General features: G+C 35.0%; 1 protein-coding gene across 1 annotated transcript in view; it reads left to right on the forward strand.

Moving 5' to 3' along the window:
* SLC30A7 (solute carrier family 30 member 7) overlaps window positions 1-21,876 on the forward strand; it is a gene marked incomplete at both ends in the record, with an annotated part of 83,646 nt that overhangs the window by 19,239 nt on the left and 42,531 nt on the right. The window contains 5 exons of the mRNA XM_080691826.1: window positions 2,440-2,527; window positions 3,166-3,292; window positions 8,360-8,503; window positions 14,850-14,900; window positions 20,361-20,496. Of these exons, the coding sequence (XP_080547952.1) occupies window positions 2,440-2,527; window positions 3,166-3,292; window positions 8,360-8,503; window positions 14,850-14,900; window positions 20,361-20,496 (546 nt within the window). The remainder of the gene's footprint in view (window positions 1-2,439; window positions 2,528-3,165; window positions 3,293-8,359; window positions 8,504-14,849; window positions 14,901-20,360; window positions 20,497-21,876) is intronic.

Below are 21,876 nucleotides of genomic sequence, written 5' to 3' on the forward strand. Positions count from 1 at the left end.
AAAGGAATATGATTATTTGTAAAATGAGAAGTGACAAAAAAGCTAATTATATTATTTTTGTAGTTTAAAGCAAGAGATCTGTATACCTAGAAATTTAGACAGCTTGAAAGTACAGATAAGAGTATTTTCCATGGCACTATGTTTTTGGTGTTCAAATAATCTTGACCTATAGTTGCTAAGAGACTCTTAAGTATATCATCAAAAGAAGATTAAATCTAAAGTTATAATTTTTGCTGGAAAATAGTAATTAATATATCTCAAAAATCTAATTAGAACATCTTAGTTGGCAATCTTTTTGAGTAAAACAACAGGTGACTATTAAAACTCTTCAGTTCTTAATGTTATCTTTTGCTTTCTATTTAAAATGCATTGGCTCTCTCTGTGGGGTGGATTTTATGAGTAGCTTTGAATACCTTCAGTACCATAGCAGATTTTAATATGCAACTTTAGCTAGTTGATATAAAAGAGTAATATTCTTACCACTTTTTTCTTTTTTTCTTTTTTTTTACTTGTGTTTTTTGGGGGTAAGGTTAAGGAAAAAAAGCTTGTGCATATTTGAAACTGAATAATTGCTATTATAGTAACAACAGCAGTAAGCTACTGGTGCCATTACATAAAAACAACACTGAATAGGCTAAGGCCAGAGATGACTCCCTATAAGCTCCCAATCAAGGTGATCGTGATAGCAGACTGACTCTGTAATAGAAGAAACTGAGGTCAAGCGAAGTCTTTTCAGGATTTCTTTACACAGTCAACTTTATGTCTCCTTGGGTTTTTACATAGCACAGGCAACAGAAAAGTAATTTATATTCAATAGCTAATAGCTGGACAGAGACCATATACATACTTATAAACTCACTTTTACCCCCCACCCCCTCCAGCTGAAAAATTCAGACACCAGCCATACTTAATTAGGCAGTTGCACTTTCACAAATTACATGTTCTGATTCCACACCTTGCCTGTTCCAGTGAACATAGTCATTTGTAAAGGCAAGTGTGTCTAGTTCTTATAGGTTTTTCATTTTAAACCTTCAACCAAGTATAGATGATATATTAAAACGAATTATATGATGAGTGTAACAATTTATCAGCATTTATGGCACACCTCTTCTAAGCTATAAATTAGGGATAAAAAGACGCTTAAAAACATTCTCGCCTTTGATCACGAAATCTAGAGGAATGCAAGGACAAAAGGCTTTCAATCAAACATTAGCTATGGGAATAGAAGGGTAGGTTAAAAGAAAATACTTTTTATTTTTTGGACAGCAATCCTGCTGATTTATTATGTATTTCTAAGCATTGGCAATGGAAAGCTGGCTGCAAATTACTTTGAGTTTAATGAACATTTCTCCACAAAAAAAGGATATATGCTTTGACAAATAGTATAGTAATTTAATTTGCTTATAGGTACTAGAAAGTACTAGAAAGTAGAAATATGCATTGTTTCTGAGTATAAAAACATATGCTGTACTGGAATGTACTTGTTGGGACAAACTCCCAATATAACTGGCTTAGTGTATATTTAAAGAATTTGTTCTTCTTTACTTTAAAAATATTTGTATAATAAAAACTGTATTGTTTAGAAGCTGATAATAGGAAGCTAGGATGACCAGAGTGATGAACTGGTGTCAGCACACTTTAATAAAATATGAACACTAAAAATGCCAGGTTGAAGTTGTTTCTATGACTTAAGCCAGATATACCTTGCGGAAAAATAAAATCTTTCCCCAATGCTTCACACAGGTAGGAAGCAGAGAGTTTCAGAAGTCCATGGAGAAAAAGACAGGTATTTTGAATATAGTTTAATTAGAATTATTTGAAGCTAGAGATGATTCTGAAAATAGGCAATTGAAATTTTATGCTAAATTTATTAATCTTAGAAAAGCAGTGATAGAAATAGAAATCTCAAGTTGTCTCTGGGATAATTTAGGAATAATTTTATTTTGCTTGAGATCAGAGCTCTACGTTGCCAAAGATTTGAAAACTGAAAGATACAAAGCAGACCATATAAGAAGTTCTTTGAAAGGGAAGACTAAATAAGTTCTAAAACTCATTTTTCTAGACTTTTTCTTCTACTTTTTATCTTTAGATCTTTTCTTCTTGGCCCACTTGTCTGGTTCTGTTCTTTCTCCAATGGCAACTTGAGTTTTTTCATTTCTGTGACCAACCTTTCTAAACCTACTTACTCTATAAAGGTCTTTGGATTGACTTGTAGAAATCTTGAATTTTGTGGAATTTTGCTATTAAACATAATTCATAATGATTAAATTTATTTCCTCATTTATTTCCACAAAATATATAAAATAAATTGTACTTCTCTAAATACTAGGACATTGATAGCTCTTATAACCCCATAGGGTTCAGGATCTCTGAAATATGTAACTTTGTGATTTGAATTTAAGAAATAATAATTCAGTTGTTTGCTTTGCTCCTCTTTAGGTATGTAAGAGCGGAAGTTCTGGCTGGCTTTGTCAATGGCCTGTTTCTGATCTTCACTGCTTTTTTTATTTTCTCAGAAGGAGTCGAGGTATAGTAGATGATGATTAGAGTCAGTAAATTACATTTCTATAATGAAAATGTTTATTCATTAATGACATAATAGAATTTTTCTTAACTATTGTTTATTGAGGACAGTCTTTAATTGGACAAATATTAAGTTTGTATAGAAAAGGAGCTTATAAAATAGTTGAAAAAATTAATGTATGTGAATTTCCTGAAACGGAAAGCAATGAAATGACTGCTTAACAAGTCATGAGTAAAGTAATGACACTATGTAAAGGTATAATCTGCGTAGTAAGGTCTGTTGAAGTTTCGTAAAGGAAATAAAACCCTTGAGTTTTGATAGTGAATCTTTAATATTTGGTGTATTTCTTAATAATGAAAATGTAAAGATCAATGAACTTAGGAAAGCTACTATTTTAATATACCAAAGAGGAACGGGTTTGGGGCCCAATATGCATACTTATATTTATAATACATTTAAAAATTAGTAATTGCTATTTTTCTGCAGTGTGTGGGTACTGATTTCATTCCCTAACTGCTTTAGCAAAATAGTTTGCTTTTAATTCTTAAAGTGATTAAAACTTTTTATTATTGCTTTGTTTTTACCATTTGAGCAATCAGAAGTTATATCAATGCTATTTGTTTGTATTATGTGTTTTCTAGAGAGCATTAGCCCCTCCTGACGTACACCATGAGAGACTGCTACTTGTTTCAATTCTTGGGTTTGTGGTAAACCTAATAGGAATATTTGTTTTCAAACATGGAGGTCATGGACATTCTCATGGCTCTGGTATGATGGTTAGGACCCTTTGTTTCTTCATTTTCTACCAGGGTTTCTGTCATAATTATTTGCTATAGAAAGTTGATAATTTAAAAAATTAAACTATATATTTTTATTTTTAATTGCAAAAGTAATAGCATAAGACTCTTGTTAATGTCTTCCTGAACCATCCTTTCTACTTTTCATGCTCTTCTTTCAAGTGCCCTCTCAGAGGCATTTTACTAGTTTGGTGTGTGTCAGACTTTTGTAGCTCATCTGTTTCATATTATGCCATTCAGTTAAAGACAAATATACCAAGAAACCACAAAAGTAATCTAGTTACTAAAACAAATTATGTGTGTATGTTTTTGAGATCCTTCCATGTGACATACATCATTTTACCTTGACTTGTTAATAGCTGTAAAAAACTGATCATGATTTATTTAACCAGTGTATTATGGAGAGACCTCGAGTTTTTTCCATTTTTTTTTTACTAATCTACATACAGCTTATCCTTGTGAACACATATAAGTGTTTTATCAGAGGTTTGTTGTCCTGTAGTGTACCTATTAAGCACATAGGTATTTAAATTTACATTTTAGTTAATTAAAATTGAAGGTAAAATTTCAGTTCCTCGCTTGCACTACTGACCTTTTGAGGCTACCATTATTGAATAAGGCAGATACAGAAGAGTTCCATTATTACAGAAAGTTTTTTGAATTCAGTGTGCTAGAGCATAAGTAGTATTGCTGTAACAGGACATATACACTTTTAGTTTCAATAGACTTTTGCAAATTGTCTTCTAAAATGACTGTCATTTACATTTACTCCCAGAAATAGATGCAAATGTCCCCTCACCCAGATAAACACTTAGTATTGTGGGTTTAAGACTTTTTAGCTAATAACTAGATACAAATGGTTTCTAATTTTATTTGGTGTTTCTCTGATTAGTAATGAAGTTAAGCATATTTCTGGTATGTTTTTAGGTTATTTAGGCTTTTCTCCTAGAACTAGTCGTTCATATGTTTTGTCTATTTTTTGTTGTCATTTTTTAATCCATCTGTAAATATAAGTAAAATGCTCCTCTAGTTCTTTATTTTATGTGTTGCAGACATCATTTTTCAGTCTATGGCTTTTCTTTAAGCTTTTATATAGGGACTTTTAATTTGGATATATTCTAGTTTTCATCCTATACTTTTTCTTTAGGGCATTTTTTACTCAAGGGACATAACATAGTCTTTTTTATTTCAGTGTTCTTATTTTTGGTTTGATGGCTTTTTTCTACCCACTTTACACCTTCAATCTGTATATATTTATTCGTTAAAATAGGTGAGTTGGGGCTTAACTTTTATCTTCTCTTAGTACAAGTAAGCTGTTTTCTGATTAATTGGCCCTTTATTTTTCTTAAACAAACAAACAAACAAACAAACCTTTAAAGGTTGTCCTGGTCACAAGTATCATTTTAAAACAATTTAGTTAAGATGAATAGTAGGTTAATTCAGTAACACTGTATAATTATGTTCCTTCCCTTCCTTTGTATTTTTTATAAATACATGTTAATGCAAGACCATTAGCACAGTTTTATAATTATTGGTTTATGCAACTTTCAGATGGGAGAAGAAATAAAAATATGTGTATCCTTTTCTTCATACTTCTTTTGAAGTTCTCTTTACTGGTACTTTATATTTTTTCTTTGTGTGGGCTTGAACTACTACTTAGTCATTTTACCATAAAAGACTATCTTTACTATTTTCTCGGGGTGGGGGGGAGTTTTGTTCATCTGGAAATCTTCATTGGTTAGTTATTTTAAAGGAGAACTTAGTAAAATGTAGAATTCTTAGTGGAGTGTTTTTTGGTCAGCATTTTGCTGTCCTCCTCCTTTTCTTTTGGCCTCCATTCTTTTGAAAGTCAACTGTTAATGTTATTGAAGTTCCCATGTTCAGAAGTTATTTTTCTCCTGCTGCACAACTTTCAAACTTTTCTCTTTGTATTCTACTTTTATCAGTTTGACTGTGCTTTCTTTTTATTTATTTTTTATTTTTATGTGGATTGACTGTGCTCTTTCTAAATAATGGCTATGTTTGAAATCACTTGTAGTTTGATGAATCCTTCAGTATATTTTCATCAAATTGGAGTAGTTTGTAGCCATTACTTCTTCAAAAAATTTTTTGGTTTTTTTTTTTTTTAATCTCTTTCTCTTCTCTTAAGATTCCTGTATTCTTAGTTTGGTACATTGATGTTTCTCTAGTGCTCTGTAATTCTGTTCACTTTGCTTTCCTTTCTGCTTTTTGGAGTAGATCATCTCTATTGAATTATCTTCAAATCTACTATTATTGCAGCTCAGAACTATTGCTGATCCTCTCTAGTGAATTTTGGTTATTGTACTTTTAACTTCAGAATTTCTATATGGTTCTTTTTGCATAATTTTTATATATCTTTATTGATACCTCTATTTGATGACTCATCAGTGCAACACTTTCATTCTTAGGTATCCTTAGTTCTTTGAAGGTGTTTGTAAAAGCTGATTTAAAGTCCGTCTATTAAGTTGAAAATCTGAGTCTGCTCAGAGAAAAGCAGGTAGCTGCTTTTTTGTTCATATATGGCATAGTTTCCTGTTTATTTTTATGCCTCAGAATTTTCTGATGAAAATTGGACATTGTAGAGAATGTAACAACTCTTCCAATGTTTGTTGTTTTGGGTGGTTTTATTGCGCTATTTTTCTTTTTGGAAGGCTTTCCTGGGCTAATGTGGCAGATTATGTTTCTTGCAGTATGTGACCATTGAGTTCTCTGCTATTTTTTAAAAATTTTAAGATTTTGGGTGTATTCATTCGAGTCATCCCTCCATGCCAGTCTGGTATGGAGCTGTACCTATCCTCTGTATTTCTTTTAATAAACTTCTTTAAATCTTCAAAAAAAATTTTTAAGATTTTGGTTTTCTTTTTAACCTTGCTTCCAAGCAGTTACCGGTGAGCCAGTATAATTTAGTAGTCAGCCAATAATTAGTCAGAGATTGCCTTAAGTACGTTGCTTATAAATCTTCTACTTTCACCAACCAATCTCTGAAAAAAGCACACATTTGTACACTAGGCAGTTTGCCAAACATATAGTATTAGCTTTTCTTTTCTTTCTTTTTTTTAAAATTATTTTTTGTTTTGAGACAGGGTCTTGCCAGGTTACTGAGGGTCTCCCTAAGTTACTGAGGCTCTTCTTAAACATGCAATCCTCCTATCTCAGCCTCCTCAGTACTGGGATTACATAGGTGTGTGCCACCATGCCGACCCAGCAGCCTTACCTTTTCACTTTCTGCTTTTGTTGGGTCTCAGGGTCAGTGAGATCAGTGGTGATTTCTCGTTTCTCAGATCCTTCTTAGAACGTACGCAGCTGCATGCAGTCTATTATTCCCAGGAATATGCTGGTGCTTTTCAGAGTTCTTTGTGATTGGCTATGCCTGTAATACTAGTACTTGGGAGGCTGAAGCAAGAGGAACACAGGTTCCAGGCCAGCCTTAGCTACTTAGGCCCATAGCAACTCAACGAGACCTTGTACCAAAATAAAAATAAAAGGCCAGGTGTGGTGGCGCACGTTTGTAATCCCAACATTTGGGAGGCTGAAACAGGAGGATCTGGGTTTGCCAACAGCCTCAGCTACTTACCCTTTGCAACTTAGTGAGGTCCTGTTTCCAAATAAAGAATAAAAAATAGGGCTGGGGGTGTATCTTGGAGGTAGAATGCCCTGAATTCTATCCCCAGTACTGCACACAAAAATAAATAAATAAAAATTAACATTAAAAAAATAAAAATAAAATAAAAAATAAAAATAAAGCCTGGCATGGTGGTACATGCCTGTAATTTCAGTGTGTGGAAGGCTGAGACAGGAGGAGGATAGGAGATTTGCCACCAGCCTCAGTGACTTTTAACAGAATACCAAAAATGGTTTATCTCTAGCCGGGCCCTGGCGCACACTTGTAATCCCTGTGCTTGGGAGGCTGAGACAAGAGGATTGCGCAGGTTCGAAGCCATCCTCAGCAACTTAGTGAAACCCAGTTTCTAAATAAAATATAAAATAGGTCTGGGAGTATAGCCCAGAGGTAAAAAGCCTCTGGATTCCACCCGCAATACCACAAAAATAAATAAATAAATAAATAAATAAATAAATAAATAAATATGTAAGTAAGTAAAATAAAATTATCTATCTCTCCATTGCCTACAATCCTGATGGCATTTCTGGCTTTTGGCTACTTTACTCGTGGACTAGGGAGGGAGGTAAAATGGTAATAGCGCTAAGGTATAATGCTGTCTTAACAAAGGTCACTAATTTTTCTTGGATACACGATTTTCAGTTTGTTTGCCAAATAATTAATTGCCAGAGTTCTAAAATGGTTGCTTTGCAGTTGTTTTCTACATGTTTTTGTTGTTTTAGAATAGAGATAGTTTACCAAGGTCCTGTTCGTCATTCTAGAAGTTAATGTTCTTTCATATAACTTAGTGCTGGATTTGCTTTTCTGGTGTCTAGAATTTTTGTACATGTAAGTGATAATTTTAATTGTTTTTTTCTGTGCTTTTGAATAGCATTAATATAAGGTAGTTCTTAATGGTTTGTAGTTATGCTATGGAAAGAGGATTCTGCATTCTTTTGTATTGGGCTTTGTCTATATGCTTTGATGTAATTTTACTGCTCCTCTTATCAAAGGTAACGGCTTTCCTGCTTCTCCTTCACTGTGGTGCCTGTATCTTGTTTAATCTATATTAGTGGATATAATACTATTTTGCATTTTTACGGATTCATCTCCATTGTCTATCACATAGTATGTTTATTCCAAATAAGTATTTTTTAGATAGATAGCATTATTCTAAATATTTTTCTGTATTTCTCATCAGTATTTATTTTAATTCCCATTAAAGTCTGTCACTTTCCTCTGATCTTTTATTTATTTTCTATACTACTTAGCAGAAACTCAGGATCCTTTTAATAAACTTGTAACACTTTTCACCAGTAAATGTTTATTGCAATGAATCTGGGCTTAGAGCTGATTACTATTACTAGTATCTTACTGTTGTAATCATGCACACATTTTTGCATACTCTTCTTCTTTTAGGCCATGGACACAGTCATTCCCTCTTTAATGGTGCTCTAGATTCCGCACATGGCCACGGGGATCATCACCATAGTCATGAAGTGAAACCCGGTGGTGTACATAGCCATGATCATGCTCATGGACATGGGCACTTCCATTCCCACGGTGAGTACAGCCAAGACAGTTTCATTCAGATGGACAGCTGTCTAAATAAACAAGAATTGGGTAGATTACTTTTACTAGTTGAAATGGTCTATCAAAACAGTTGCCAGATGTGGTAGTGTATGCTTGTAATTCCAGTATTTGGGAGGCTGAGACAGGAGGATCACAGTTTTAAGGTCAATCTCAGAAACTTAGTGAGACTTTCAGCAACGTAGAAAGACCCTGATTCAAAACAAATAATAAAAAAAGGCTTGTGTTAGGAAGGCCGACACAGGAGGTTCTCAGTTCACGGACAGCCTCAGCTACTTAGTGAGGCCCTTTGCAACTCACTGAGACCCTGTTTTAAAATAAAGAATAAAAAATAGGGCTGGGGTTTAGCTCAGAGATAGAATGCCTCTGGGTTCCATCTCTAGTACCATACACAAAAAAATAATAAATTAAATAAAAAAAAAATAAGGCTTGTGGTGTAGCTCAGAGGTAAAATGCCCTGGGCTCAATTCCTAGTCCCACACCACACACAAAAACTATAGTCAACTTCCTTTCTAATAAATAAGTGTAAATAGTTGCCAGGGTTGATTCATTTTTAGCATATCATGAAAGTAATTCAGTACAAGGTAATGGATATAGGGTTTTCCCCAGGGATTTTATCATAATAAAATGTCACTATTTTTTTTTTTTTTTTTTTTGGTGGTACTGGGGTTCCTGGAAGCCCTTCTACCTCCAGGCTACACTCCCAGACCTATTTTTTACTTTTTTATGTGGAAACAGGGTCTCTTAAGCCAGCGCGGCTGGTTTCGAACCTGCGCGATCCTCCTGTCTCCGCCTCCCAAGCGTGGGATTACAAGCGTGCGCCACCACGCCCGGCAATGTCACTATTTTAATTGTATGTCAGTGGACAAGAAATAATTTCAATTTAGTAAATGAAAATCATAATTGTTTTAAGGATGATGAGGCCTTTTGTGCTATATAGTCCTATAAAATTATAGTCATTTTTATTTTTTACATTTTTATTCTAATTTTTATGTTTATTGCCTGACACTTACCTCCATCTTCCTTTAGAACTCTGTATATGCTAACTTGTATATAATTAAAGACTAAGTTATAAGGTATTTATCACCTTAGTATTTTATTTCAAATATTTCATTTATGAATAGCAGAATATAGATTAATAAAATTGCTTCAATGACACAGTTTGACTCATCTTTAATGCTCAAATATTTCCTGTATTTGCCATATATATGACCGAAGTCTTAGAGATTGAACATTTTATTTTAGCAGTCTTTAAATTTTTTAAACAATCGAGACACAATTGATAAACAAAAAGGTGTATATATTAAATGTATACAACTTGATTAGTTTGAAAAAAGTATATACTTAGGAAAGTATTGCTACAGGTCAAGCCCTAAGTGTTTCCATCACCACCAAAAGTTTCCTCCTGTTCCCTTTATTCTTATTCCAATTAATTATTTATTGTGATAAGAACACTTAACATGCCAGGGCGCATAGACGCATGCCTGTAATCCCAGTACTTGAGAGGCTGAGACAGGGATATCATGGTCGAAGCCAGCCTTTGCAGTTTATTGAGACTCTCAGCAACTTAGTGAGATCCTGTTTAAAAATAAAAATCGAAAGGTAGGGCGTAGCTTAGAGGTAGAATGCCGCTGGATTTAGTACCCAGAATTCCCTCAAAAAAAAAGAAAAAAGAAAGAAAAAGATTACTTGACAAAATCTACTCTCTTGGCAATTTTTTACTCATACTCTACAGTACTAACTATAACTACTACTATGCTGTAAAGATCTCTAGGACTTATCTAGAAAGTTACAAAGGTTATAACTGAAATTTTGTATCCTTTGATTAATATTTCTCCATCTCTACCTCCCTCCAGCCCCTAGCAATCACCATCCTGGCCTGTTTCTGTGAGTTTGATTCTTTAGATTTCTCAGATAAGGGGTATCATGTAGTACTGGTTATTCTGTGTCTGGCTTATTCACTTATCAGAATGTCTTCCCAGTACAACCACTTTGTCCCAAATGGCAGGATTTCCTTCTTTTATAAGGCTGAATAATATGCCATTGTGCGTGTATGCGCGCGTGCGTGCGTGTGTACCAGATTTTCTCTATCCATTCATCCGTGGGTGCGCACTTAGGTTGCTTCCATGTCTTGGCTATGGTGACTAATGCTGCGCTGAACGTGAAGTACGGATGCATCTTTGAGATCCTGATTTCAGTTCTTTTGGATATATACCAAGTGTGGGCTTGCTTATCATATGTCAGTTCTATTTTAATTTGTTTGAGGAACCTCCATACTATTTTTCATGGTGACTGCACCAATTTGCATTTCTACCAACAATATACAAGGGTTTTCTCTTCTCATTCTTGCCAATACTTGTCTTGTTTTTAAAATAGCCATCCTAACAGGTATGAGATAATTATCTCTTTGTGGTTTTGATTTGACTCTCCCTCCTGAAATTAATGATGTTGGATGTCTTTTAAAATGCCTGTTAGCCATTTGGGAATCCTGTTGGGAGAAATTTCGGTTCAGTTCCTTTGACCATTTTTTATCAAGTAATTTTTTTCTTTTTTTGCTCTTGAGTTCTGCATGTATTTTGGGTATCAGTGATCAGATGTTTGGTTTGCAGATATGTTCTGCCATTTCATAGGTTACCTTTTCCTCCCATTGTTTGTTTTCCTCGCTGTGCGGAAGCTTTTCAGTTGGATGTAGCAATCCCAGTGGTCTGTGTTTGCTCTTGTTCCCCGTGTTAGTCTCTAAAACTTGCTGTTTGGCATCTATCACACTGGAATGCTTTCAAACCTGGCTTTACGACTTTTTTTTTCACATACGTCAGTCCAGAATAATTTTGAAAAACTTCATTCCCTTTATACATTTATAAAGTGATTTCTAAATAATTTCTGGTTCAGTAGTTATAAAGAATATAATTTCAGAGCTGGGCGTGGTGGCGCATGTTTGTAATCCCACCCAGCATTTGGGAGGCTGAGACAGGAGGATCGTGGTTCCCGGACAGCCTCAGCTACTTAGTGAGGCCCTTTGAAATTCAATGAGAACCTGTTTCAAAATAAAGAATAAAAAATAGGGCTGGGGGCATAACTCAGAGGTAGAATGCCTCTGGGTTTTACGTCGTTTGGTTTCTCCTTGAAGTTTTACTTCCTTTTTTGATAGTAACAGACCATGTTTGTATTGAGTCTTCGGGGTGAAGAAAAAAGAAGATTTGACATGGCATTGGGCCATTCTCAGACAGATCAGTTTTAGAAAAGCTTTTGAATTTTGTGAATCTAGAAACTGAGTCACTTACATGTATTCCTTCTCCACATTCTTAGGCTTTGTGGAATCAATGACTGTATAAGGTACACCGTAGCATATATGACTCTAGAATTAGTCTAAAGAGAGTTTCAACTGATTGTTTATAGAATTCAACATAGACAAAATTGAAATTAAAAAGAAGAAACTGTTAATGCAACTATTTCATCTTCAGTGGACTGTGAGTTCCTTGAGCTCAGTGGCTATGCCTTACTGCCCTTTTTATAAACATGAAATTATTCCTGGCATATAGGAACAACTCGTTAAATATTTACTGGGTTCAAAAGTGTATGTGTGCTATATTTATATTTTTTTGTAAGTCTTTTGGTGAAATAAATTTTCTCCAGATTTCACTCCTTTCTTCTTTTCATTCCTTATTCAAAATGCTTGGGACCAGAAATGTTTCAGATTTCAGATTTTTTTGTGTTTTGTAATATTTACATAGGTAAAGGATGCTCATAGGTTGAACATCCTTAATCTGAAAACTGAATTCTTTTATAGATAAATCTGGAGAATTTGGAGTGCTTTGGATTTTGGATTAGGGATTCTTATCATTAAAAAAAATTTAAGTCTGTTTTTAATTATTATGATTACTCGGTGAAGTAAACAAGGAGGATTCTTAAAAATTTACTAGAGCTGGGTGTGGTGGTTCATACTTGTAATTCCAGTATTTGGGAGGCTGAGACAGGAGGATTGCAGGTTCATGGCCTGCCGCATCTACTTAGGCCCTCTACAACTTAGGGAGACCCTGTTTCAAAATTAGAATAAAAATTAAAAAATAGGGCTGGGATATATCTTGGAGGTAGAATGCCCCTGGTTCAATCTCTAGTACTATAAAAATTTTTTTTATTTATTTAAAAAAATTTTATTGGTGCATGAAATGACATATTTTAAGGCAGGCATGGTGTTGCACACTTGTAATCCCAGCATTTGAGAAGCTGAGACCGGTGGATCGCGGTTGTGGACAGCCTCAGCTACTTAGTGAGGCCCTCTGCAACTCAGTGAGACCTTGTTTCAAAATAAAGAATAAAAAATTGGGCAGGGGGTGGAGCTCGGAGGTCAAATGCCTCTGGGTTCTATCCCCAGACCCGCGAAAGAAAGAAAGAAAGAAAGGGAAAAAGAAAGAAAGAGGGAAGGGAAAGAGAAAGAAAGAAAGAGAAAGAGAGAAAAGAAAATACATATTTTGTGTTTAGGGTTTTTTTTTTTTAAATAACTTTATTGATGAGCTAGGTGTGGTGGTGCACACTTGTAATCCCAACATTTGGGAGGCTGAGACAGGAGGATCACAGTTCCTAGACAGTCTCAGCTACTTAGTCAGGCCCTTTGTAACTCAGTGAGACCCTGTTTTAAAATGAAGAATAAAAAATAGGGCTGGGGGTGTAGTTCAATGGTAGAATGCCCCTGGGTTCCATCCCCAGTACTGCAAAATAATAATAATAATAATAATAATAATAATAACAACAACAACAACAACAACAACAACAACAACAACAACTACTACTTTATTGGTGTGTTACAGTTATACTTCAGTGAGATTGAAAGTGATACATACATATGCACACATCACTTAATGTAGTTTCCTCTGTATATGTTTAAGTTTTAATAAAATATATTTTGTTAAATGGGAAGCAAATGTTTTAATAATTCATATATACTTTGGGGGAGTTAAACAAGTATTTATGGTAACTTTATATAATATTTTAGCAATCTTGGTAATAAGCAATACTGATTATTGCCAGGTATTTTGAATGTTTAACGTGTACCAGATGTATTCTAAGCACTTTCCATGCATTCGTTTTTTTAACTTTTCTCACAGGGTAATGAGGTAGGTACATCTATTGTTCCCATGAATTGAGGCACAAAGAAGTTATAGTAACTAGCAAATTAAAAAGCTAGCACAGGAATTTGAACACAGGGAATCTGACTTCAAAATCTCTGCTCTTAACTTATTAACTCTTATTTTGCTTTAGTATTGTGTAAGCCAGTCAGGGCATACAAAAAGTACAAGTGTCATGATTTCATTGTACTCATAAGAGAGAGTTCATACTCCTTTGTTGGTAGTTCAGCCTTAGAGCACCACTTAATCTAAGGGAGCCTAGGAAGTATAGTTTAGTTGTATACCCAAGAGAAGAATGGCAATGAGTTTGGAAGGCAACTAGCCACTCTGCAACAGATAATAAAGTATATATACATGACATGTAATTTCAATTTTTAACTTTAGATTTCATATAGGTGGTGGGAGTTATGCTGTCTTTAGTACAGGAGACCATATCTTTCAAGATACTGAAGTTAAAGTAACAGTTTTGTTTACATATATTCCATATAGACAAATCTGGTACCTTGATTAAGAGCTGGATTTTTAAAATAGTTCTACTTTGGACTATCTTTAAACAAATGTTGCTCATCTTTTGTTTATATTTTCTTTTTCAACGTGAAGCTTATTAATAATTTTCAAAGTATTTAAGTATAGGAATTTTAGTATTCTTATCTTTTAATCATAAAAACAAAAAAGTTTTCATCTCTGCTATACAGAAAGCTTGCCACATCCATCTAGAAGCTATTGAATAACTACTATTTATTATTTTGTGTTTTGTCCCTGCTTCATTTCATGGACTTCTTTTACCTTCAACCAGTATATTTAGTTTTATCTGAATTTTCCAATTGTAAAATTATCAATGAGAACTGTATTATGATGTGAGACTATTATGTACCAATAAAGGTATAAAAATGTATTAGAATGTATTTTATGATTATTAGCAGATCTTGACAGTGTTTTGAGTTTCGAGTGCTTTTTATTTTTTAGTACAATTATTTCCAAAATACTCTGACCCTGCATGCATTTTAAAATTGCCTCCACTAAATTTACCTCTATTCAGTCACTTTATTAAATACTAAAAATAATTTCATAGGTCTGATGTGGCTATACAGTCACATATCCTTCAGGATACATTTGAATGAAAAGATTCTTAGTTGCAAAATTTGAATCAGAAATTGAGGACGTATTTTAAAATCATTTAATTTAATTTTCTACAGATGGCCCCCCCTTGAAAGAAACAGCAGGACCCAGCAGACAGATTTTACAAGGTATGAGAAACAATTTGTATGATTCTCAATTTTATGAAACTGGTTTCGTAGTTTTCAGTTGTCTGAAGTTTTTCTTTCAGAAAAATTCATGATACAATATTTATTTTAAAAACGCTAGCCTTCTCACGGGTTATTTTATGTATATTATTAGGTATATTAGCAGATATGCTTTTGTCACTTGACTCTTAAGGAAAACAAAATATTCAGAAGCTGGGATATTTAAATAAAAGTAATACTCAGGCCTATGACTGTAGTAACCTATAATGGTATGCTTTTCTTCATAGGATGTTTCCCTTACACAGTCCTTCCAGGAATAACAATCAGTATGTTTTTATGTTGTGGGAAAATGTAGAGGTAAAAGTGTAATACAGAGTGAGATGCCTGTAGTATTTGTAGGCATCAATTGATGATACCTAAACAGGAGCTTACTTGACATATAAAATGATCCATCAGGAAGCTTTACAAGCAAGAGAGCATCAGTCTTGTCAATGAACTATCATAATTTCCTTTTTTTGGGATTTGAACCAGCCTTCTGCTGTGAATATCCACTTAGGTGTTATTGTCAGGATTTCCCCACTGTCTATGTTCTTGCTTTTGTTAACCTTTGACTTCGGCCCGGCTTTTTCAGTAGGTTCTGACTCAGTCTCTGCCGCACCTGTTTTCCTCACTGTTTCTTCATCTAATCCTGGTTTTTGTTTCTTTCCTGAGAATATGCAATATGTTCCTCTATACTGAGGAATTATCTTTAGAAGGCATAAATATGAGCTGGCCATGGTGGCGCACGCCTGTAATCCTCGCGCTTGGGAGGCAGAGACAGGAGGATCACGCAGGTTCGAAGCCAGCCGCGCGCGCTGGCTTAGGAGACCCTGTTTCCAAATAAAAATGTAAAAATAGGTCTGGGAGTGTAGCCCGGAGGTAGAAGGGCTTCCAGGAACCCCAGTACCACCAAAAAAAAGAAGGCATATATATGCCTTTCAGTCTCAAATTTTATATGTACAAAGTATATAGAATTATTTTAAAGTAGACTTTGTGGAATTAGCTAGTAATTATGCATTTTTATTACAGCTATACTATTTGCTATAAGTTTACCTTTCATATCAAGAATTTACTTTTCAAGAAATAGTTTTGAAAATCATTGCAAGTGAGAGGAAGGAAGTTAGATCTGGCCTTCTAACTTTTATCTTTTATACAAGTTATTATAGAAATAAGTTTATATTTTCTGAATATCAATTTAGTGTACGTGAAGCAGGCTAGTAGATAGCTAAAGGAAAGAAATAAATGTCTGCTTCAAATGTTCTTGCAAAAACTACCATGTAGGTGCTCACATGTGAAAAACTGAGTTATCTGAAATTTTCAATTATTTGTTAATCTTGATTTGGATTCCTGGCTACTAAATTTTGAGGGAGTTAGATTATGAGTATCCTACCAAGTCTTCCAAGGTTTGAACTTTATATAAGTTAAACATACTGTTTAAATGTCTTTCTTCAGTGATATTTATTCCTTCTGTAAAGTAAGATGTTAATGGCACTTGCTAATAAAACCAGTTTTCAGGTTAACAAATAACATGTGGGTGGAGACTTTCCAAACTATGAAAAATCAAGGATAAATCATTCTTGTCTTTTTCCTTTTAGTGTCTAAGACTGTTTTTTATTTCTGAATTTTTCAGAACACTGACTAAAGAGTATTAAGAGCCTGGCATGGTGGTTCATGTGTACAATCCCAGTACTTGAGAGGCTGAAACAGGAGGATCACAGGTTCAAGGCCAACCTCACTAACTTAGTGAGACCCTGTTTCAAAATAAAAAACAAAATAGGGTTGGGATTGAGGTTGTAGATAGAACACCTTTGGGTTCAGCTAGGCATGCTGGTGCATACTTGTAATCTCAGTTTTTGGGAGACTGAGACAGGAGGATTACAGGTTTGAAGCCAACCTCACATACTTAGGCCCTCCACAACTCAGTGAGATCTGCCTTAAAGAATAAAAAATAGGGCTGGGGGTGTAGCTCGGAGGTAGAATGCCCCTGGGTTCAAGCCCCAGTACCACAAAAACAAAACAAAGGTTTAAAATCATGTACTGCATATAAATTTGTTGTTTAGGGACCTTCAATCCACTTGGAAGTTAAAGTGGTTCTTTTGGCCAGGTGTGGTGGCGCACGCTTGTAATCCCAGCATTTGGGAGGCTGACACCGGAGGATCACGGTTCGCAGACAGCCTCAGCTACTTAGTGAGACCCTCTGCAACTTAGTGAAACCCTGTTTCAAAATAAAGAATAAATAGCCGGACATGGTGGCGCAAGCTTGTAATCCCCGCGCTTGGGAGGCGGAGACAGGAGGATTGCAGAGGTTCAAAGCCAGCTACGCTGGCTTAAGAGACCCTATTTCCAAATAAAAAATGTATAAAATAGGTCTGGGAGTGTAGCCTGGAGGTAGAAGGGTTTCCAGGAACCCCAGTGCTACCAAAATATAAATAAATAAAATTAAATGAAAAATTAAAAACAATAGGGCAGGGGGTGTAGCTCAGAGGTTGAATGCCCCTGGGTAACATCCCCAGACACGCAAACAAACATACATACATACATACATACATACATACATACATACATATATACATACATACATAAATAAAGTGGTTCCTTTTTTTCCCGTGTGTGTGTGTGTGTGTGTGTGTGTGTGTGTGTGTGTGTGTGTGTTTTACTGGGTATTGAACCCAGACAGATACATTCTATTTTGAGCTACACACCCAGCCCAATTTTATTTCTTTTTGGAAACAAGGTCTCACTAGGTTGATGAGAGTCACTACTTAAGTGCTGAGGCTGTCCTCGAACTTGCAATCCTTCTGTCTCAGCCTCCCAAGTACTGGGGTTACAAGCATGTGCCACCAGGCCTGGCTCTTAAAGTGGCTCTTAGGCCAGGTGTCATGGCACATACCTGTAATCCCAGTACTTGGGAGGCTAAGACAGGAGAATTACAGGTAGAGGACAGCAAGTAGAGAGACTGTCATCAACCTATCAAGATCTGTTTCAAAATAAAAAATAAAATAGGGCTGGATGTGTAGCTTAGCGGTAGAATGCCCTGAGGTTCAATCCTCAGTACCACACAAAATAAAAACAAAGTGGTTTTTATACTTAGTAATCTATTTAATTATTTTCCATTTGAAATAATGTTAGAGAAACAATATTCTATTTCTCTGACCAAATTTTTTATGGAAAAATGTCTCTTAAGGTGCCAGGTGCTAAGGCTCATGCCTATAATCCTAGTAGTAGGCAGGCTGAGACAGGAGAATCACAGGTTCAAGGATAGTACATGTAACTTAGTGAGTCTCTATTTCAAAATAAAATAGGAGCTGGGCGTGGTGGCGCACGCTTGTAATCCCAGCATTTGCGAGGCTGAGACAGGAGGGTCACAGTTTGCGGACAGCCTCAGCTACTATTTAGGCCCTTTGCAACTCAGTGAGACCCTGTTTCAAAAAAATAAAGAATAAAAAAGAGGGCTGGGGTTATGGATCGGAGATAGAATGCCCCTGGGTTCCATTCCCAGAACCACAAAAAAATAAAATAGGGCTCAGGGTGGAGCTCAGAGGTAGAACAGAAAGAAAAAAAGAGAGATACAGGAAGAGAGAAAGAAAAAAAGAAAGAAGTGAATTAGCTTTCTGAAGAATGACTAATAATTCAAAACTATGCAAATGAAAAGATATATGTAGGTAGCGAAGGATTTTATATTTAGTATAATGCTTGATGTAAAATTCCACAATATATAATTACTTTGCACACATTAGATTTAATTGGACTTAATAGTGGTCAGTTTTTAAATTATTAGAAACTTTTTCAAGTTGAAGTTAAATCTGTTTCTAGACCTAAAAATAATTATATTTTACCTTTTATTCAGGAATAATAAAATTTTTTAGTGGTACTGGGGTTCCTGGAAGCCTTTCTACCTCCAGGCTACACTCCCAGACCTATTTTATACTTCTTTTTCTTTTAATTTGGAAACAGGGTCTCTTAAGCCAGTGTTGCTGGCTTCAAACCTGGGCCACAAGCGTGTGCCAACACACCCATGGTATCTGAGTTCTTGAGCAGTAAGAATATCAGTATGAGTCCTACCAATTTTGTATTATTAAAAGTTCAACATGTATTTTACATTCATTAAAAAAAAATTAAGTTCCTGCTTTTTTTCACATTGAGTTTGAGCATACTGTGTAACTAATTTAAAGAAAAGAACCTTTAGTATAATTGAGAAGCATATCAAGATAAGCAGAATTAGGGTCCATAAGAAATTCTAGTTCCAAATGATAAAATTTTTATACCAGCAGAGGGCTCTGTGTATACGTTATTTTAACGTTTTTTCTGAACCAGTTCTTTTAGCTTATTAATTTGAGCATAGTATGTAGCTAGTTTAGGTTATGAAACCTTTAGTAGTATTAATAAATATATCAGGATAAGGATAATTCCATAGTAAATCTTAATCTCATGGTAATAATTTTAATCACCAGCAGAGGGCAGTGTGTACACATGTATTCATAATTATGAACTTTTCTTGACCAGTTCTTTTAGCCTAATGCAGTTTCTTTCCCCAAATTATTAATGTACTTTTGTACTCTTTCCAGCCAGCGTTGAATGCTTACAATTTAAAAAATCAATTTCTCTATTTTTCATTTATATGTATATATGAATGATTTTTTTTTGGTGATACTGGGCATTGAACCCAAGGGCATTCTCCCTCCAAGCTGTACCTCCAGCCCTTTCTCAATTTTTTGTTTTGAAACAGGATCTGCTAGGTTACTGAGAGTCTCATTAAGTTTGCTGAGGCTGACCTCAAACCTGCGATCCTCCTGTCTCAGCCTTTCAAGTACTGAGATTACAGTTATACACAACCATGCCCGGCTCCTCTTCATTTATGTATTATCATTAAGAACAAGACTGATTTACCAGTCAGATGGTTTAACCTCTTGATTTGAAAAGGAGTACTCTAATTCATAAATGTGCCATTACATAGTTATTAGACAGTGGATATACTTGCTTGTTGATCGTTCAAATTTAGTTTTTACACATAAAATTGAGTCTAGTTCTAAGTTTTTGTGTGTGTGTGGTGCTGGGGTTTGAACTCGGGGGCATTCAACCTCTGAGCTACACCCCCATCCCTACTTTTAGTCTTTATTTTGAAATGGGGTCTCAATAAGTTCCAAGGCCCTCACTAAGTAGATGAGGCTGGCTGCAAACCTGTGATCCTCCTGTCTCAGCCTCCCAAGTACTGGGATTACAAGCGCTGGCTTAGGAGACCCTATTTCCAAATTTAAAAAAAAATGTAAAAATAGGTCTGGGAGTATAGCCCGGAGGTAAAAGGGCTTCCAGGAACCCCAGTAACACCAAAAAAAAAAAAAAAAAAAAACCAGAACAAAACTTCTAAAAAGTATTTAAAATTAACCAGAAGATATGATACTTATTTTTATTATGCTTTATCTCTAGGTGTATTTTTACACATTCTAGCAGATACACTTGGGAGCATTGGTGTAATAGCCTCTGCCATCATGATGCAGAATTTTGGTTTGATGATAGCAGATCCTATCTGTTCGATCCTTATAGCCATACTCATAGTTGTAAGGTAAGTATTATGATATTACTTTCAAATATTAAAATGAGAAATAAGCAATAAATATACTACTTAAATTATAGATCTAAAATACAAGCTATTATGTCAGCTTTCCTTTGGTCTTCAAGAAATCTTTATGTGAATTCTCTTTTTTCATTTTCATATATATATATATATATATATATATATATATATATATATATATTATATATATATGTTGTTGTTGTTGTTGTTGTTGCTTGTTTGTTTCCCATTTATTTCTTGTCTGGAGTTTGAACTCAGGGGCCCATACATGCTAGGCAAGCATTTTACCACTGGGCTACATTTCCACCTCTTTTTAAGAATCTGTCTCTTAGCTCTTCATCTTATTTATTTATTTATTTATTTGGTGATACTGGGGTTCCTGGAAGCCCTTCTACCTCCGGGCTACACTCCCAGACCTATTTTATTTTTGGAAACAGGGTCTCCTAAGCCAGCGTGGCTGGCTTTGAACCTGCGCGATCCTCCTGTCTCCGCCTCCCAAGCGCGGGGATTACAAGCGTGTGCCACCACGCCCGGCTGCTCTTCATCTTTTTTATTCCTTACCATAGTGTCAGTACACATATGAAGGTATTTTTGTCATAGGTGTATACATTCTTAATCAATGTTTGCTGAATTAGGTTGTATAGTTATTATCTAAGTTTCTCTCATCCTTGAGATATATTTAAAATTTGCATATGTCTCTTGGAGTGTTTCTTATTTTTTCCTTTGATTTTACTCTGAGCAATTTTTTTATAATGATAACAAAGGCCTACTAGAGGTGAGAGTATGATTTTTTATAGCTTGTAGTTGACTAGAGTAGGTTTAATAGATTGTGATAAAATTATAATGTTAAAATTAGTCACAAATGGTCATTTTCAAGTTTCTGCCTAAAAAATATAGGACATATATTTTAAACATGCAGATTGTTTTTAAATTTCATCAAATTACGTATGTAAGGAAGCAGCTCTGCTATATACAATTCTTTCTAAAGTAGGGAATGCTTTTTATTCATCCTTTGTAATTTTACTATACTTCTTTGAAAGTTCAGCTTAGATGTTGTGTATTCTATAAAATCCAACTCCTGATAAATTTGGTAACTCTTAAATCTATACCTCTTTATGAGTGCTTCCACTGTGTGTGTGTGTGTGTGTGTGTGTGTGTGTGTGTGTGTGTGTTACTGGGGATTCAATCCAGGGGAATTCTACTTGTGAGCTACCCCTAGCCCAGTTTTACTTTTTATTTTGAAGCAGGGTCTAAGTTGCAGAGGGCCTTGCTATGTTGCTGAAGCTGGCCATGAACCTGCGATCCTTCTGTCTCAGTCTCCCAGGTATTGGGATTACACCAGGCTGGTTGCCTCTAATACTTCTTAGA

Source organism: Muscardinus avellanarius (assembly GCF_963383645.1).
Source record: "Muscardinus avellanarius genome assembly, chromosome: 3".
Taxonomy (NCBI): Eukaryota; Metazoa; Chordata; class Mammalia; order Rodentia; family Gliridae; genus Muscardinus; species Muscardinus avellanarius.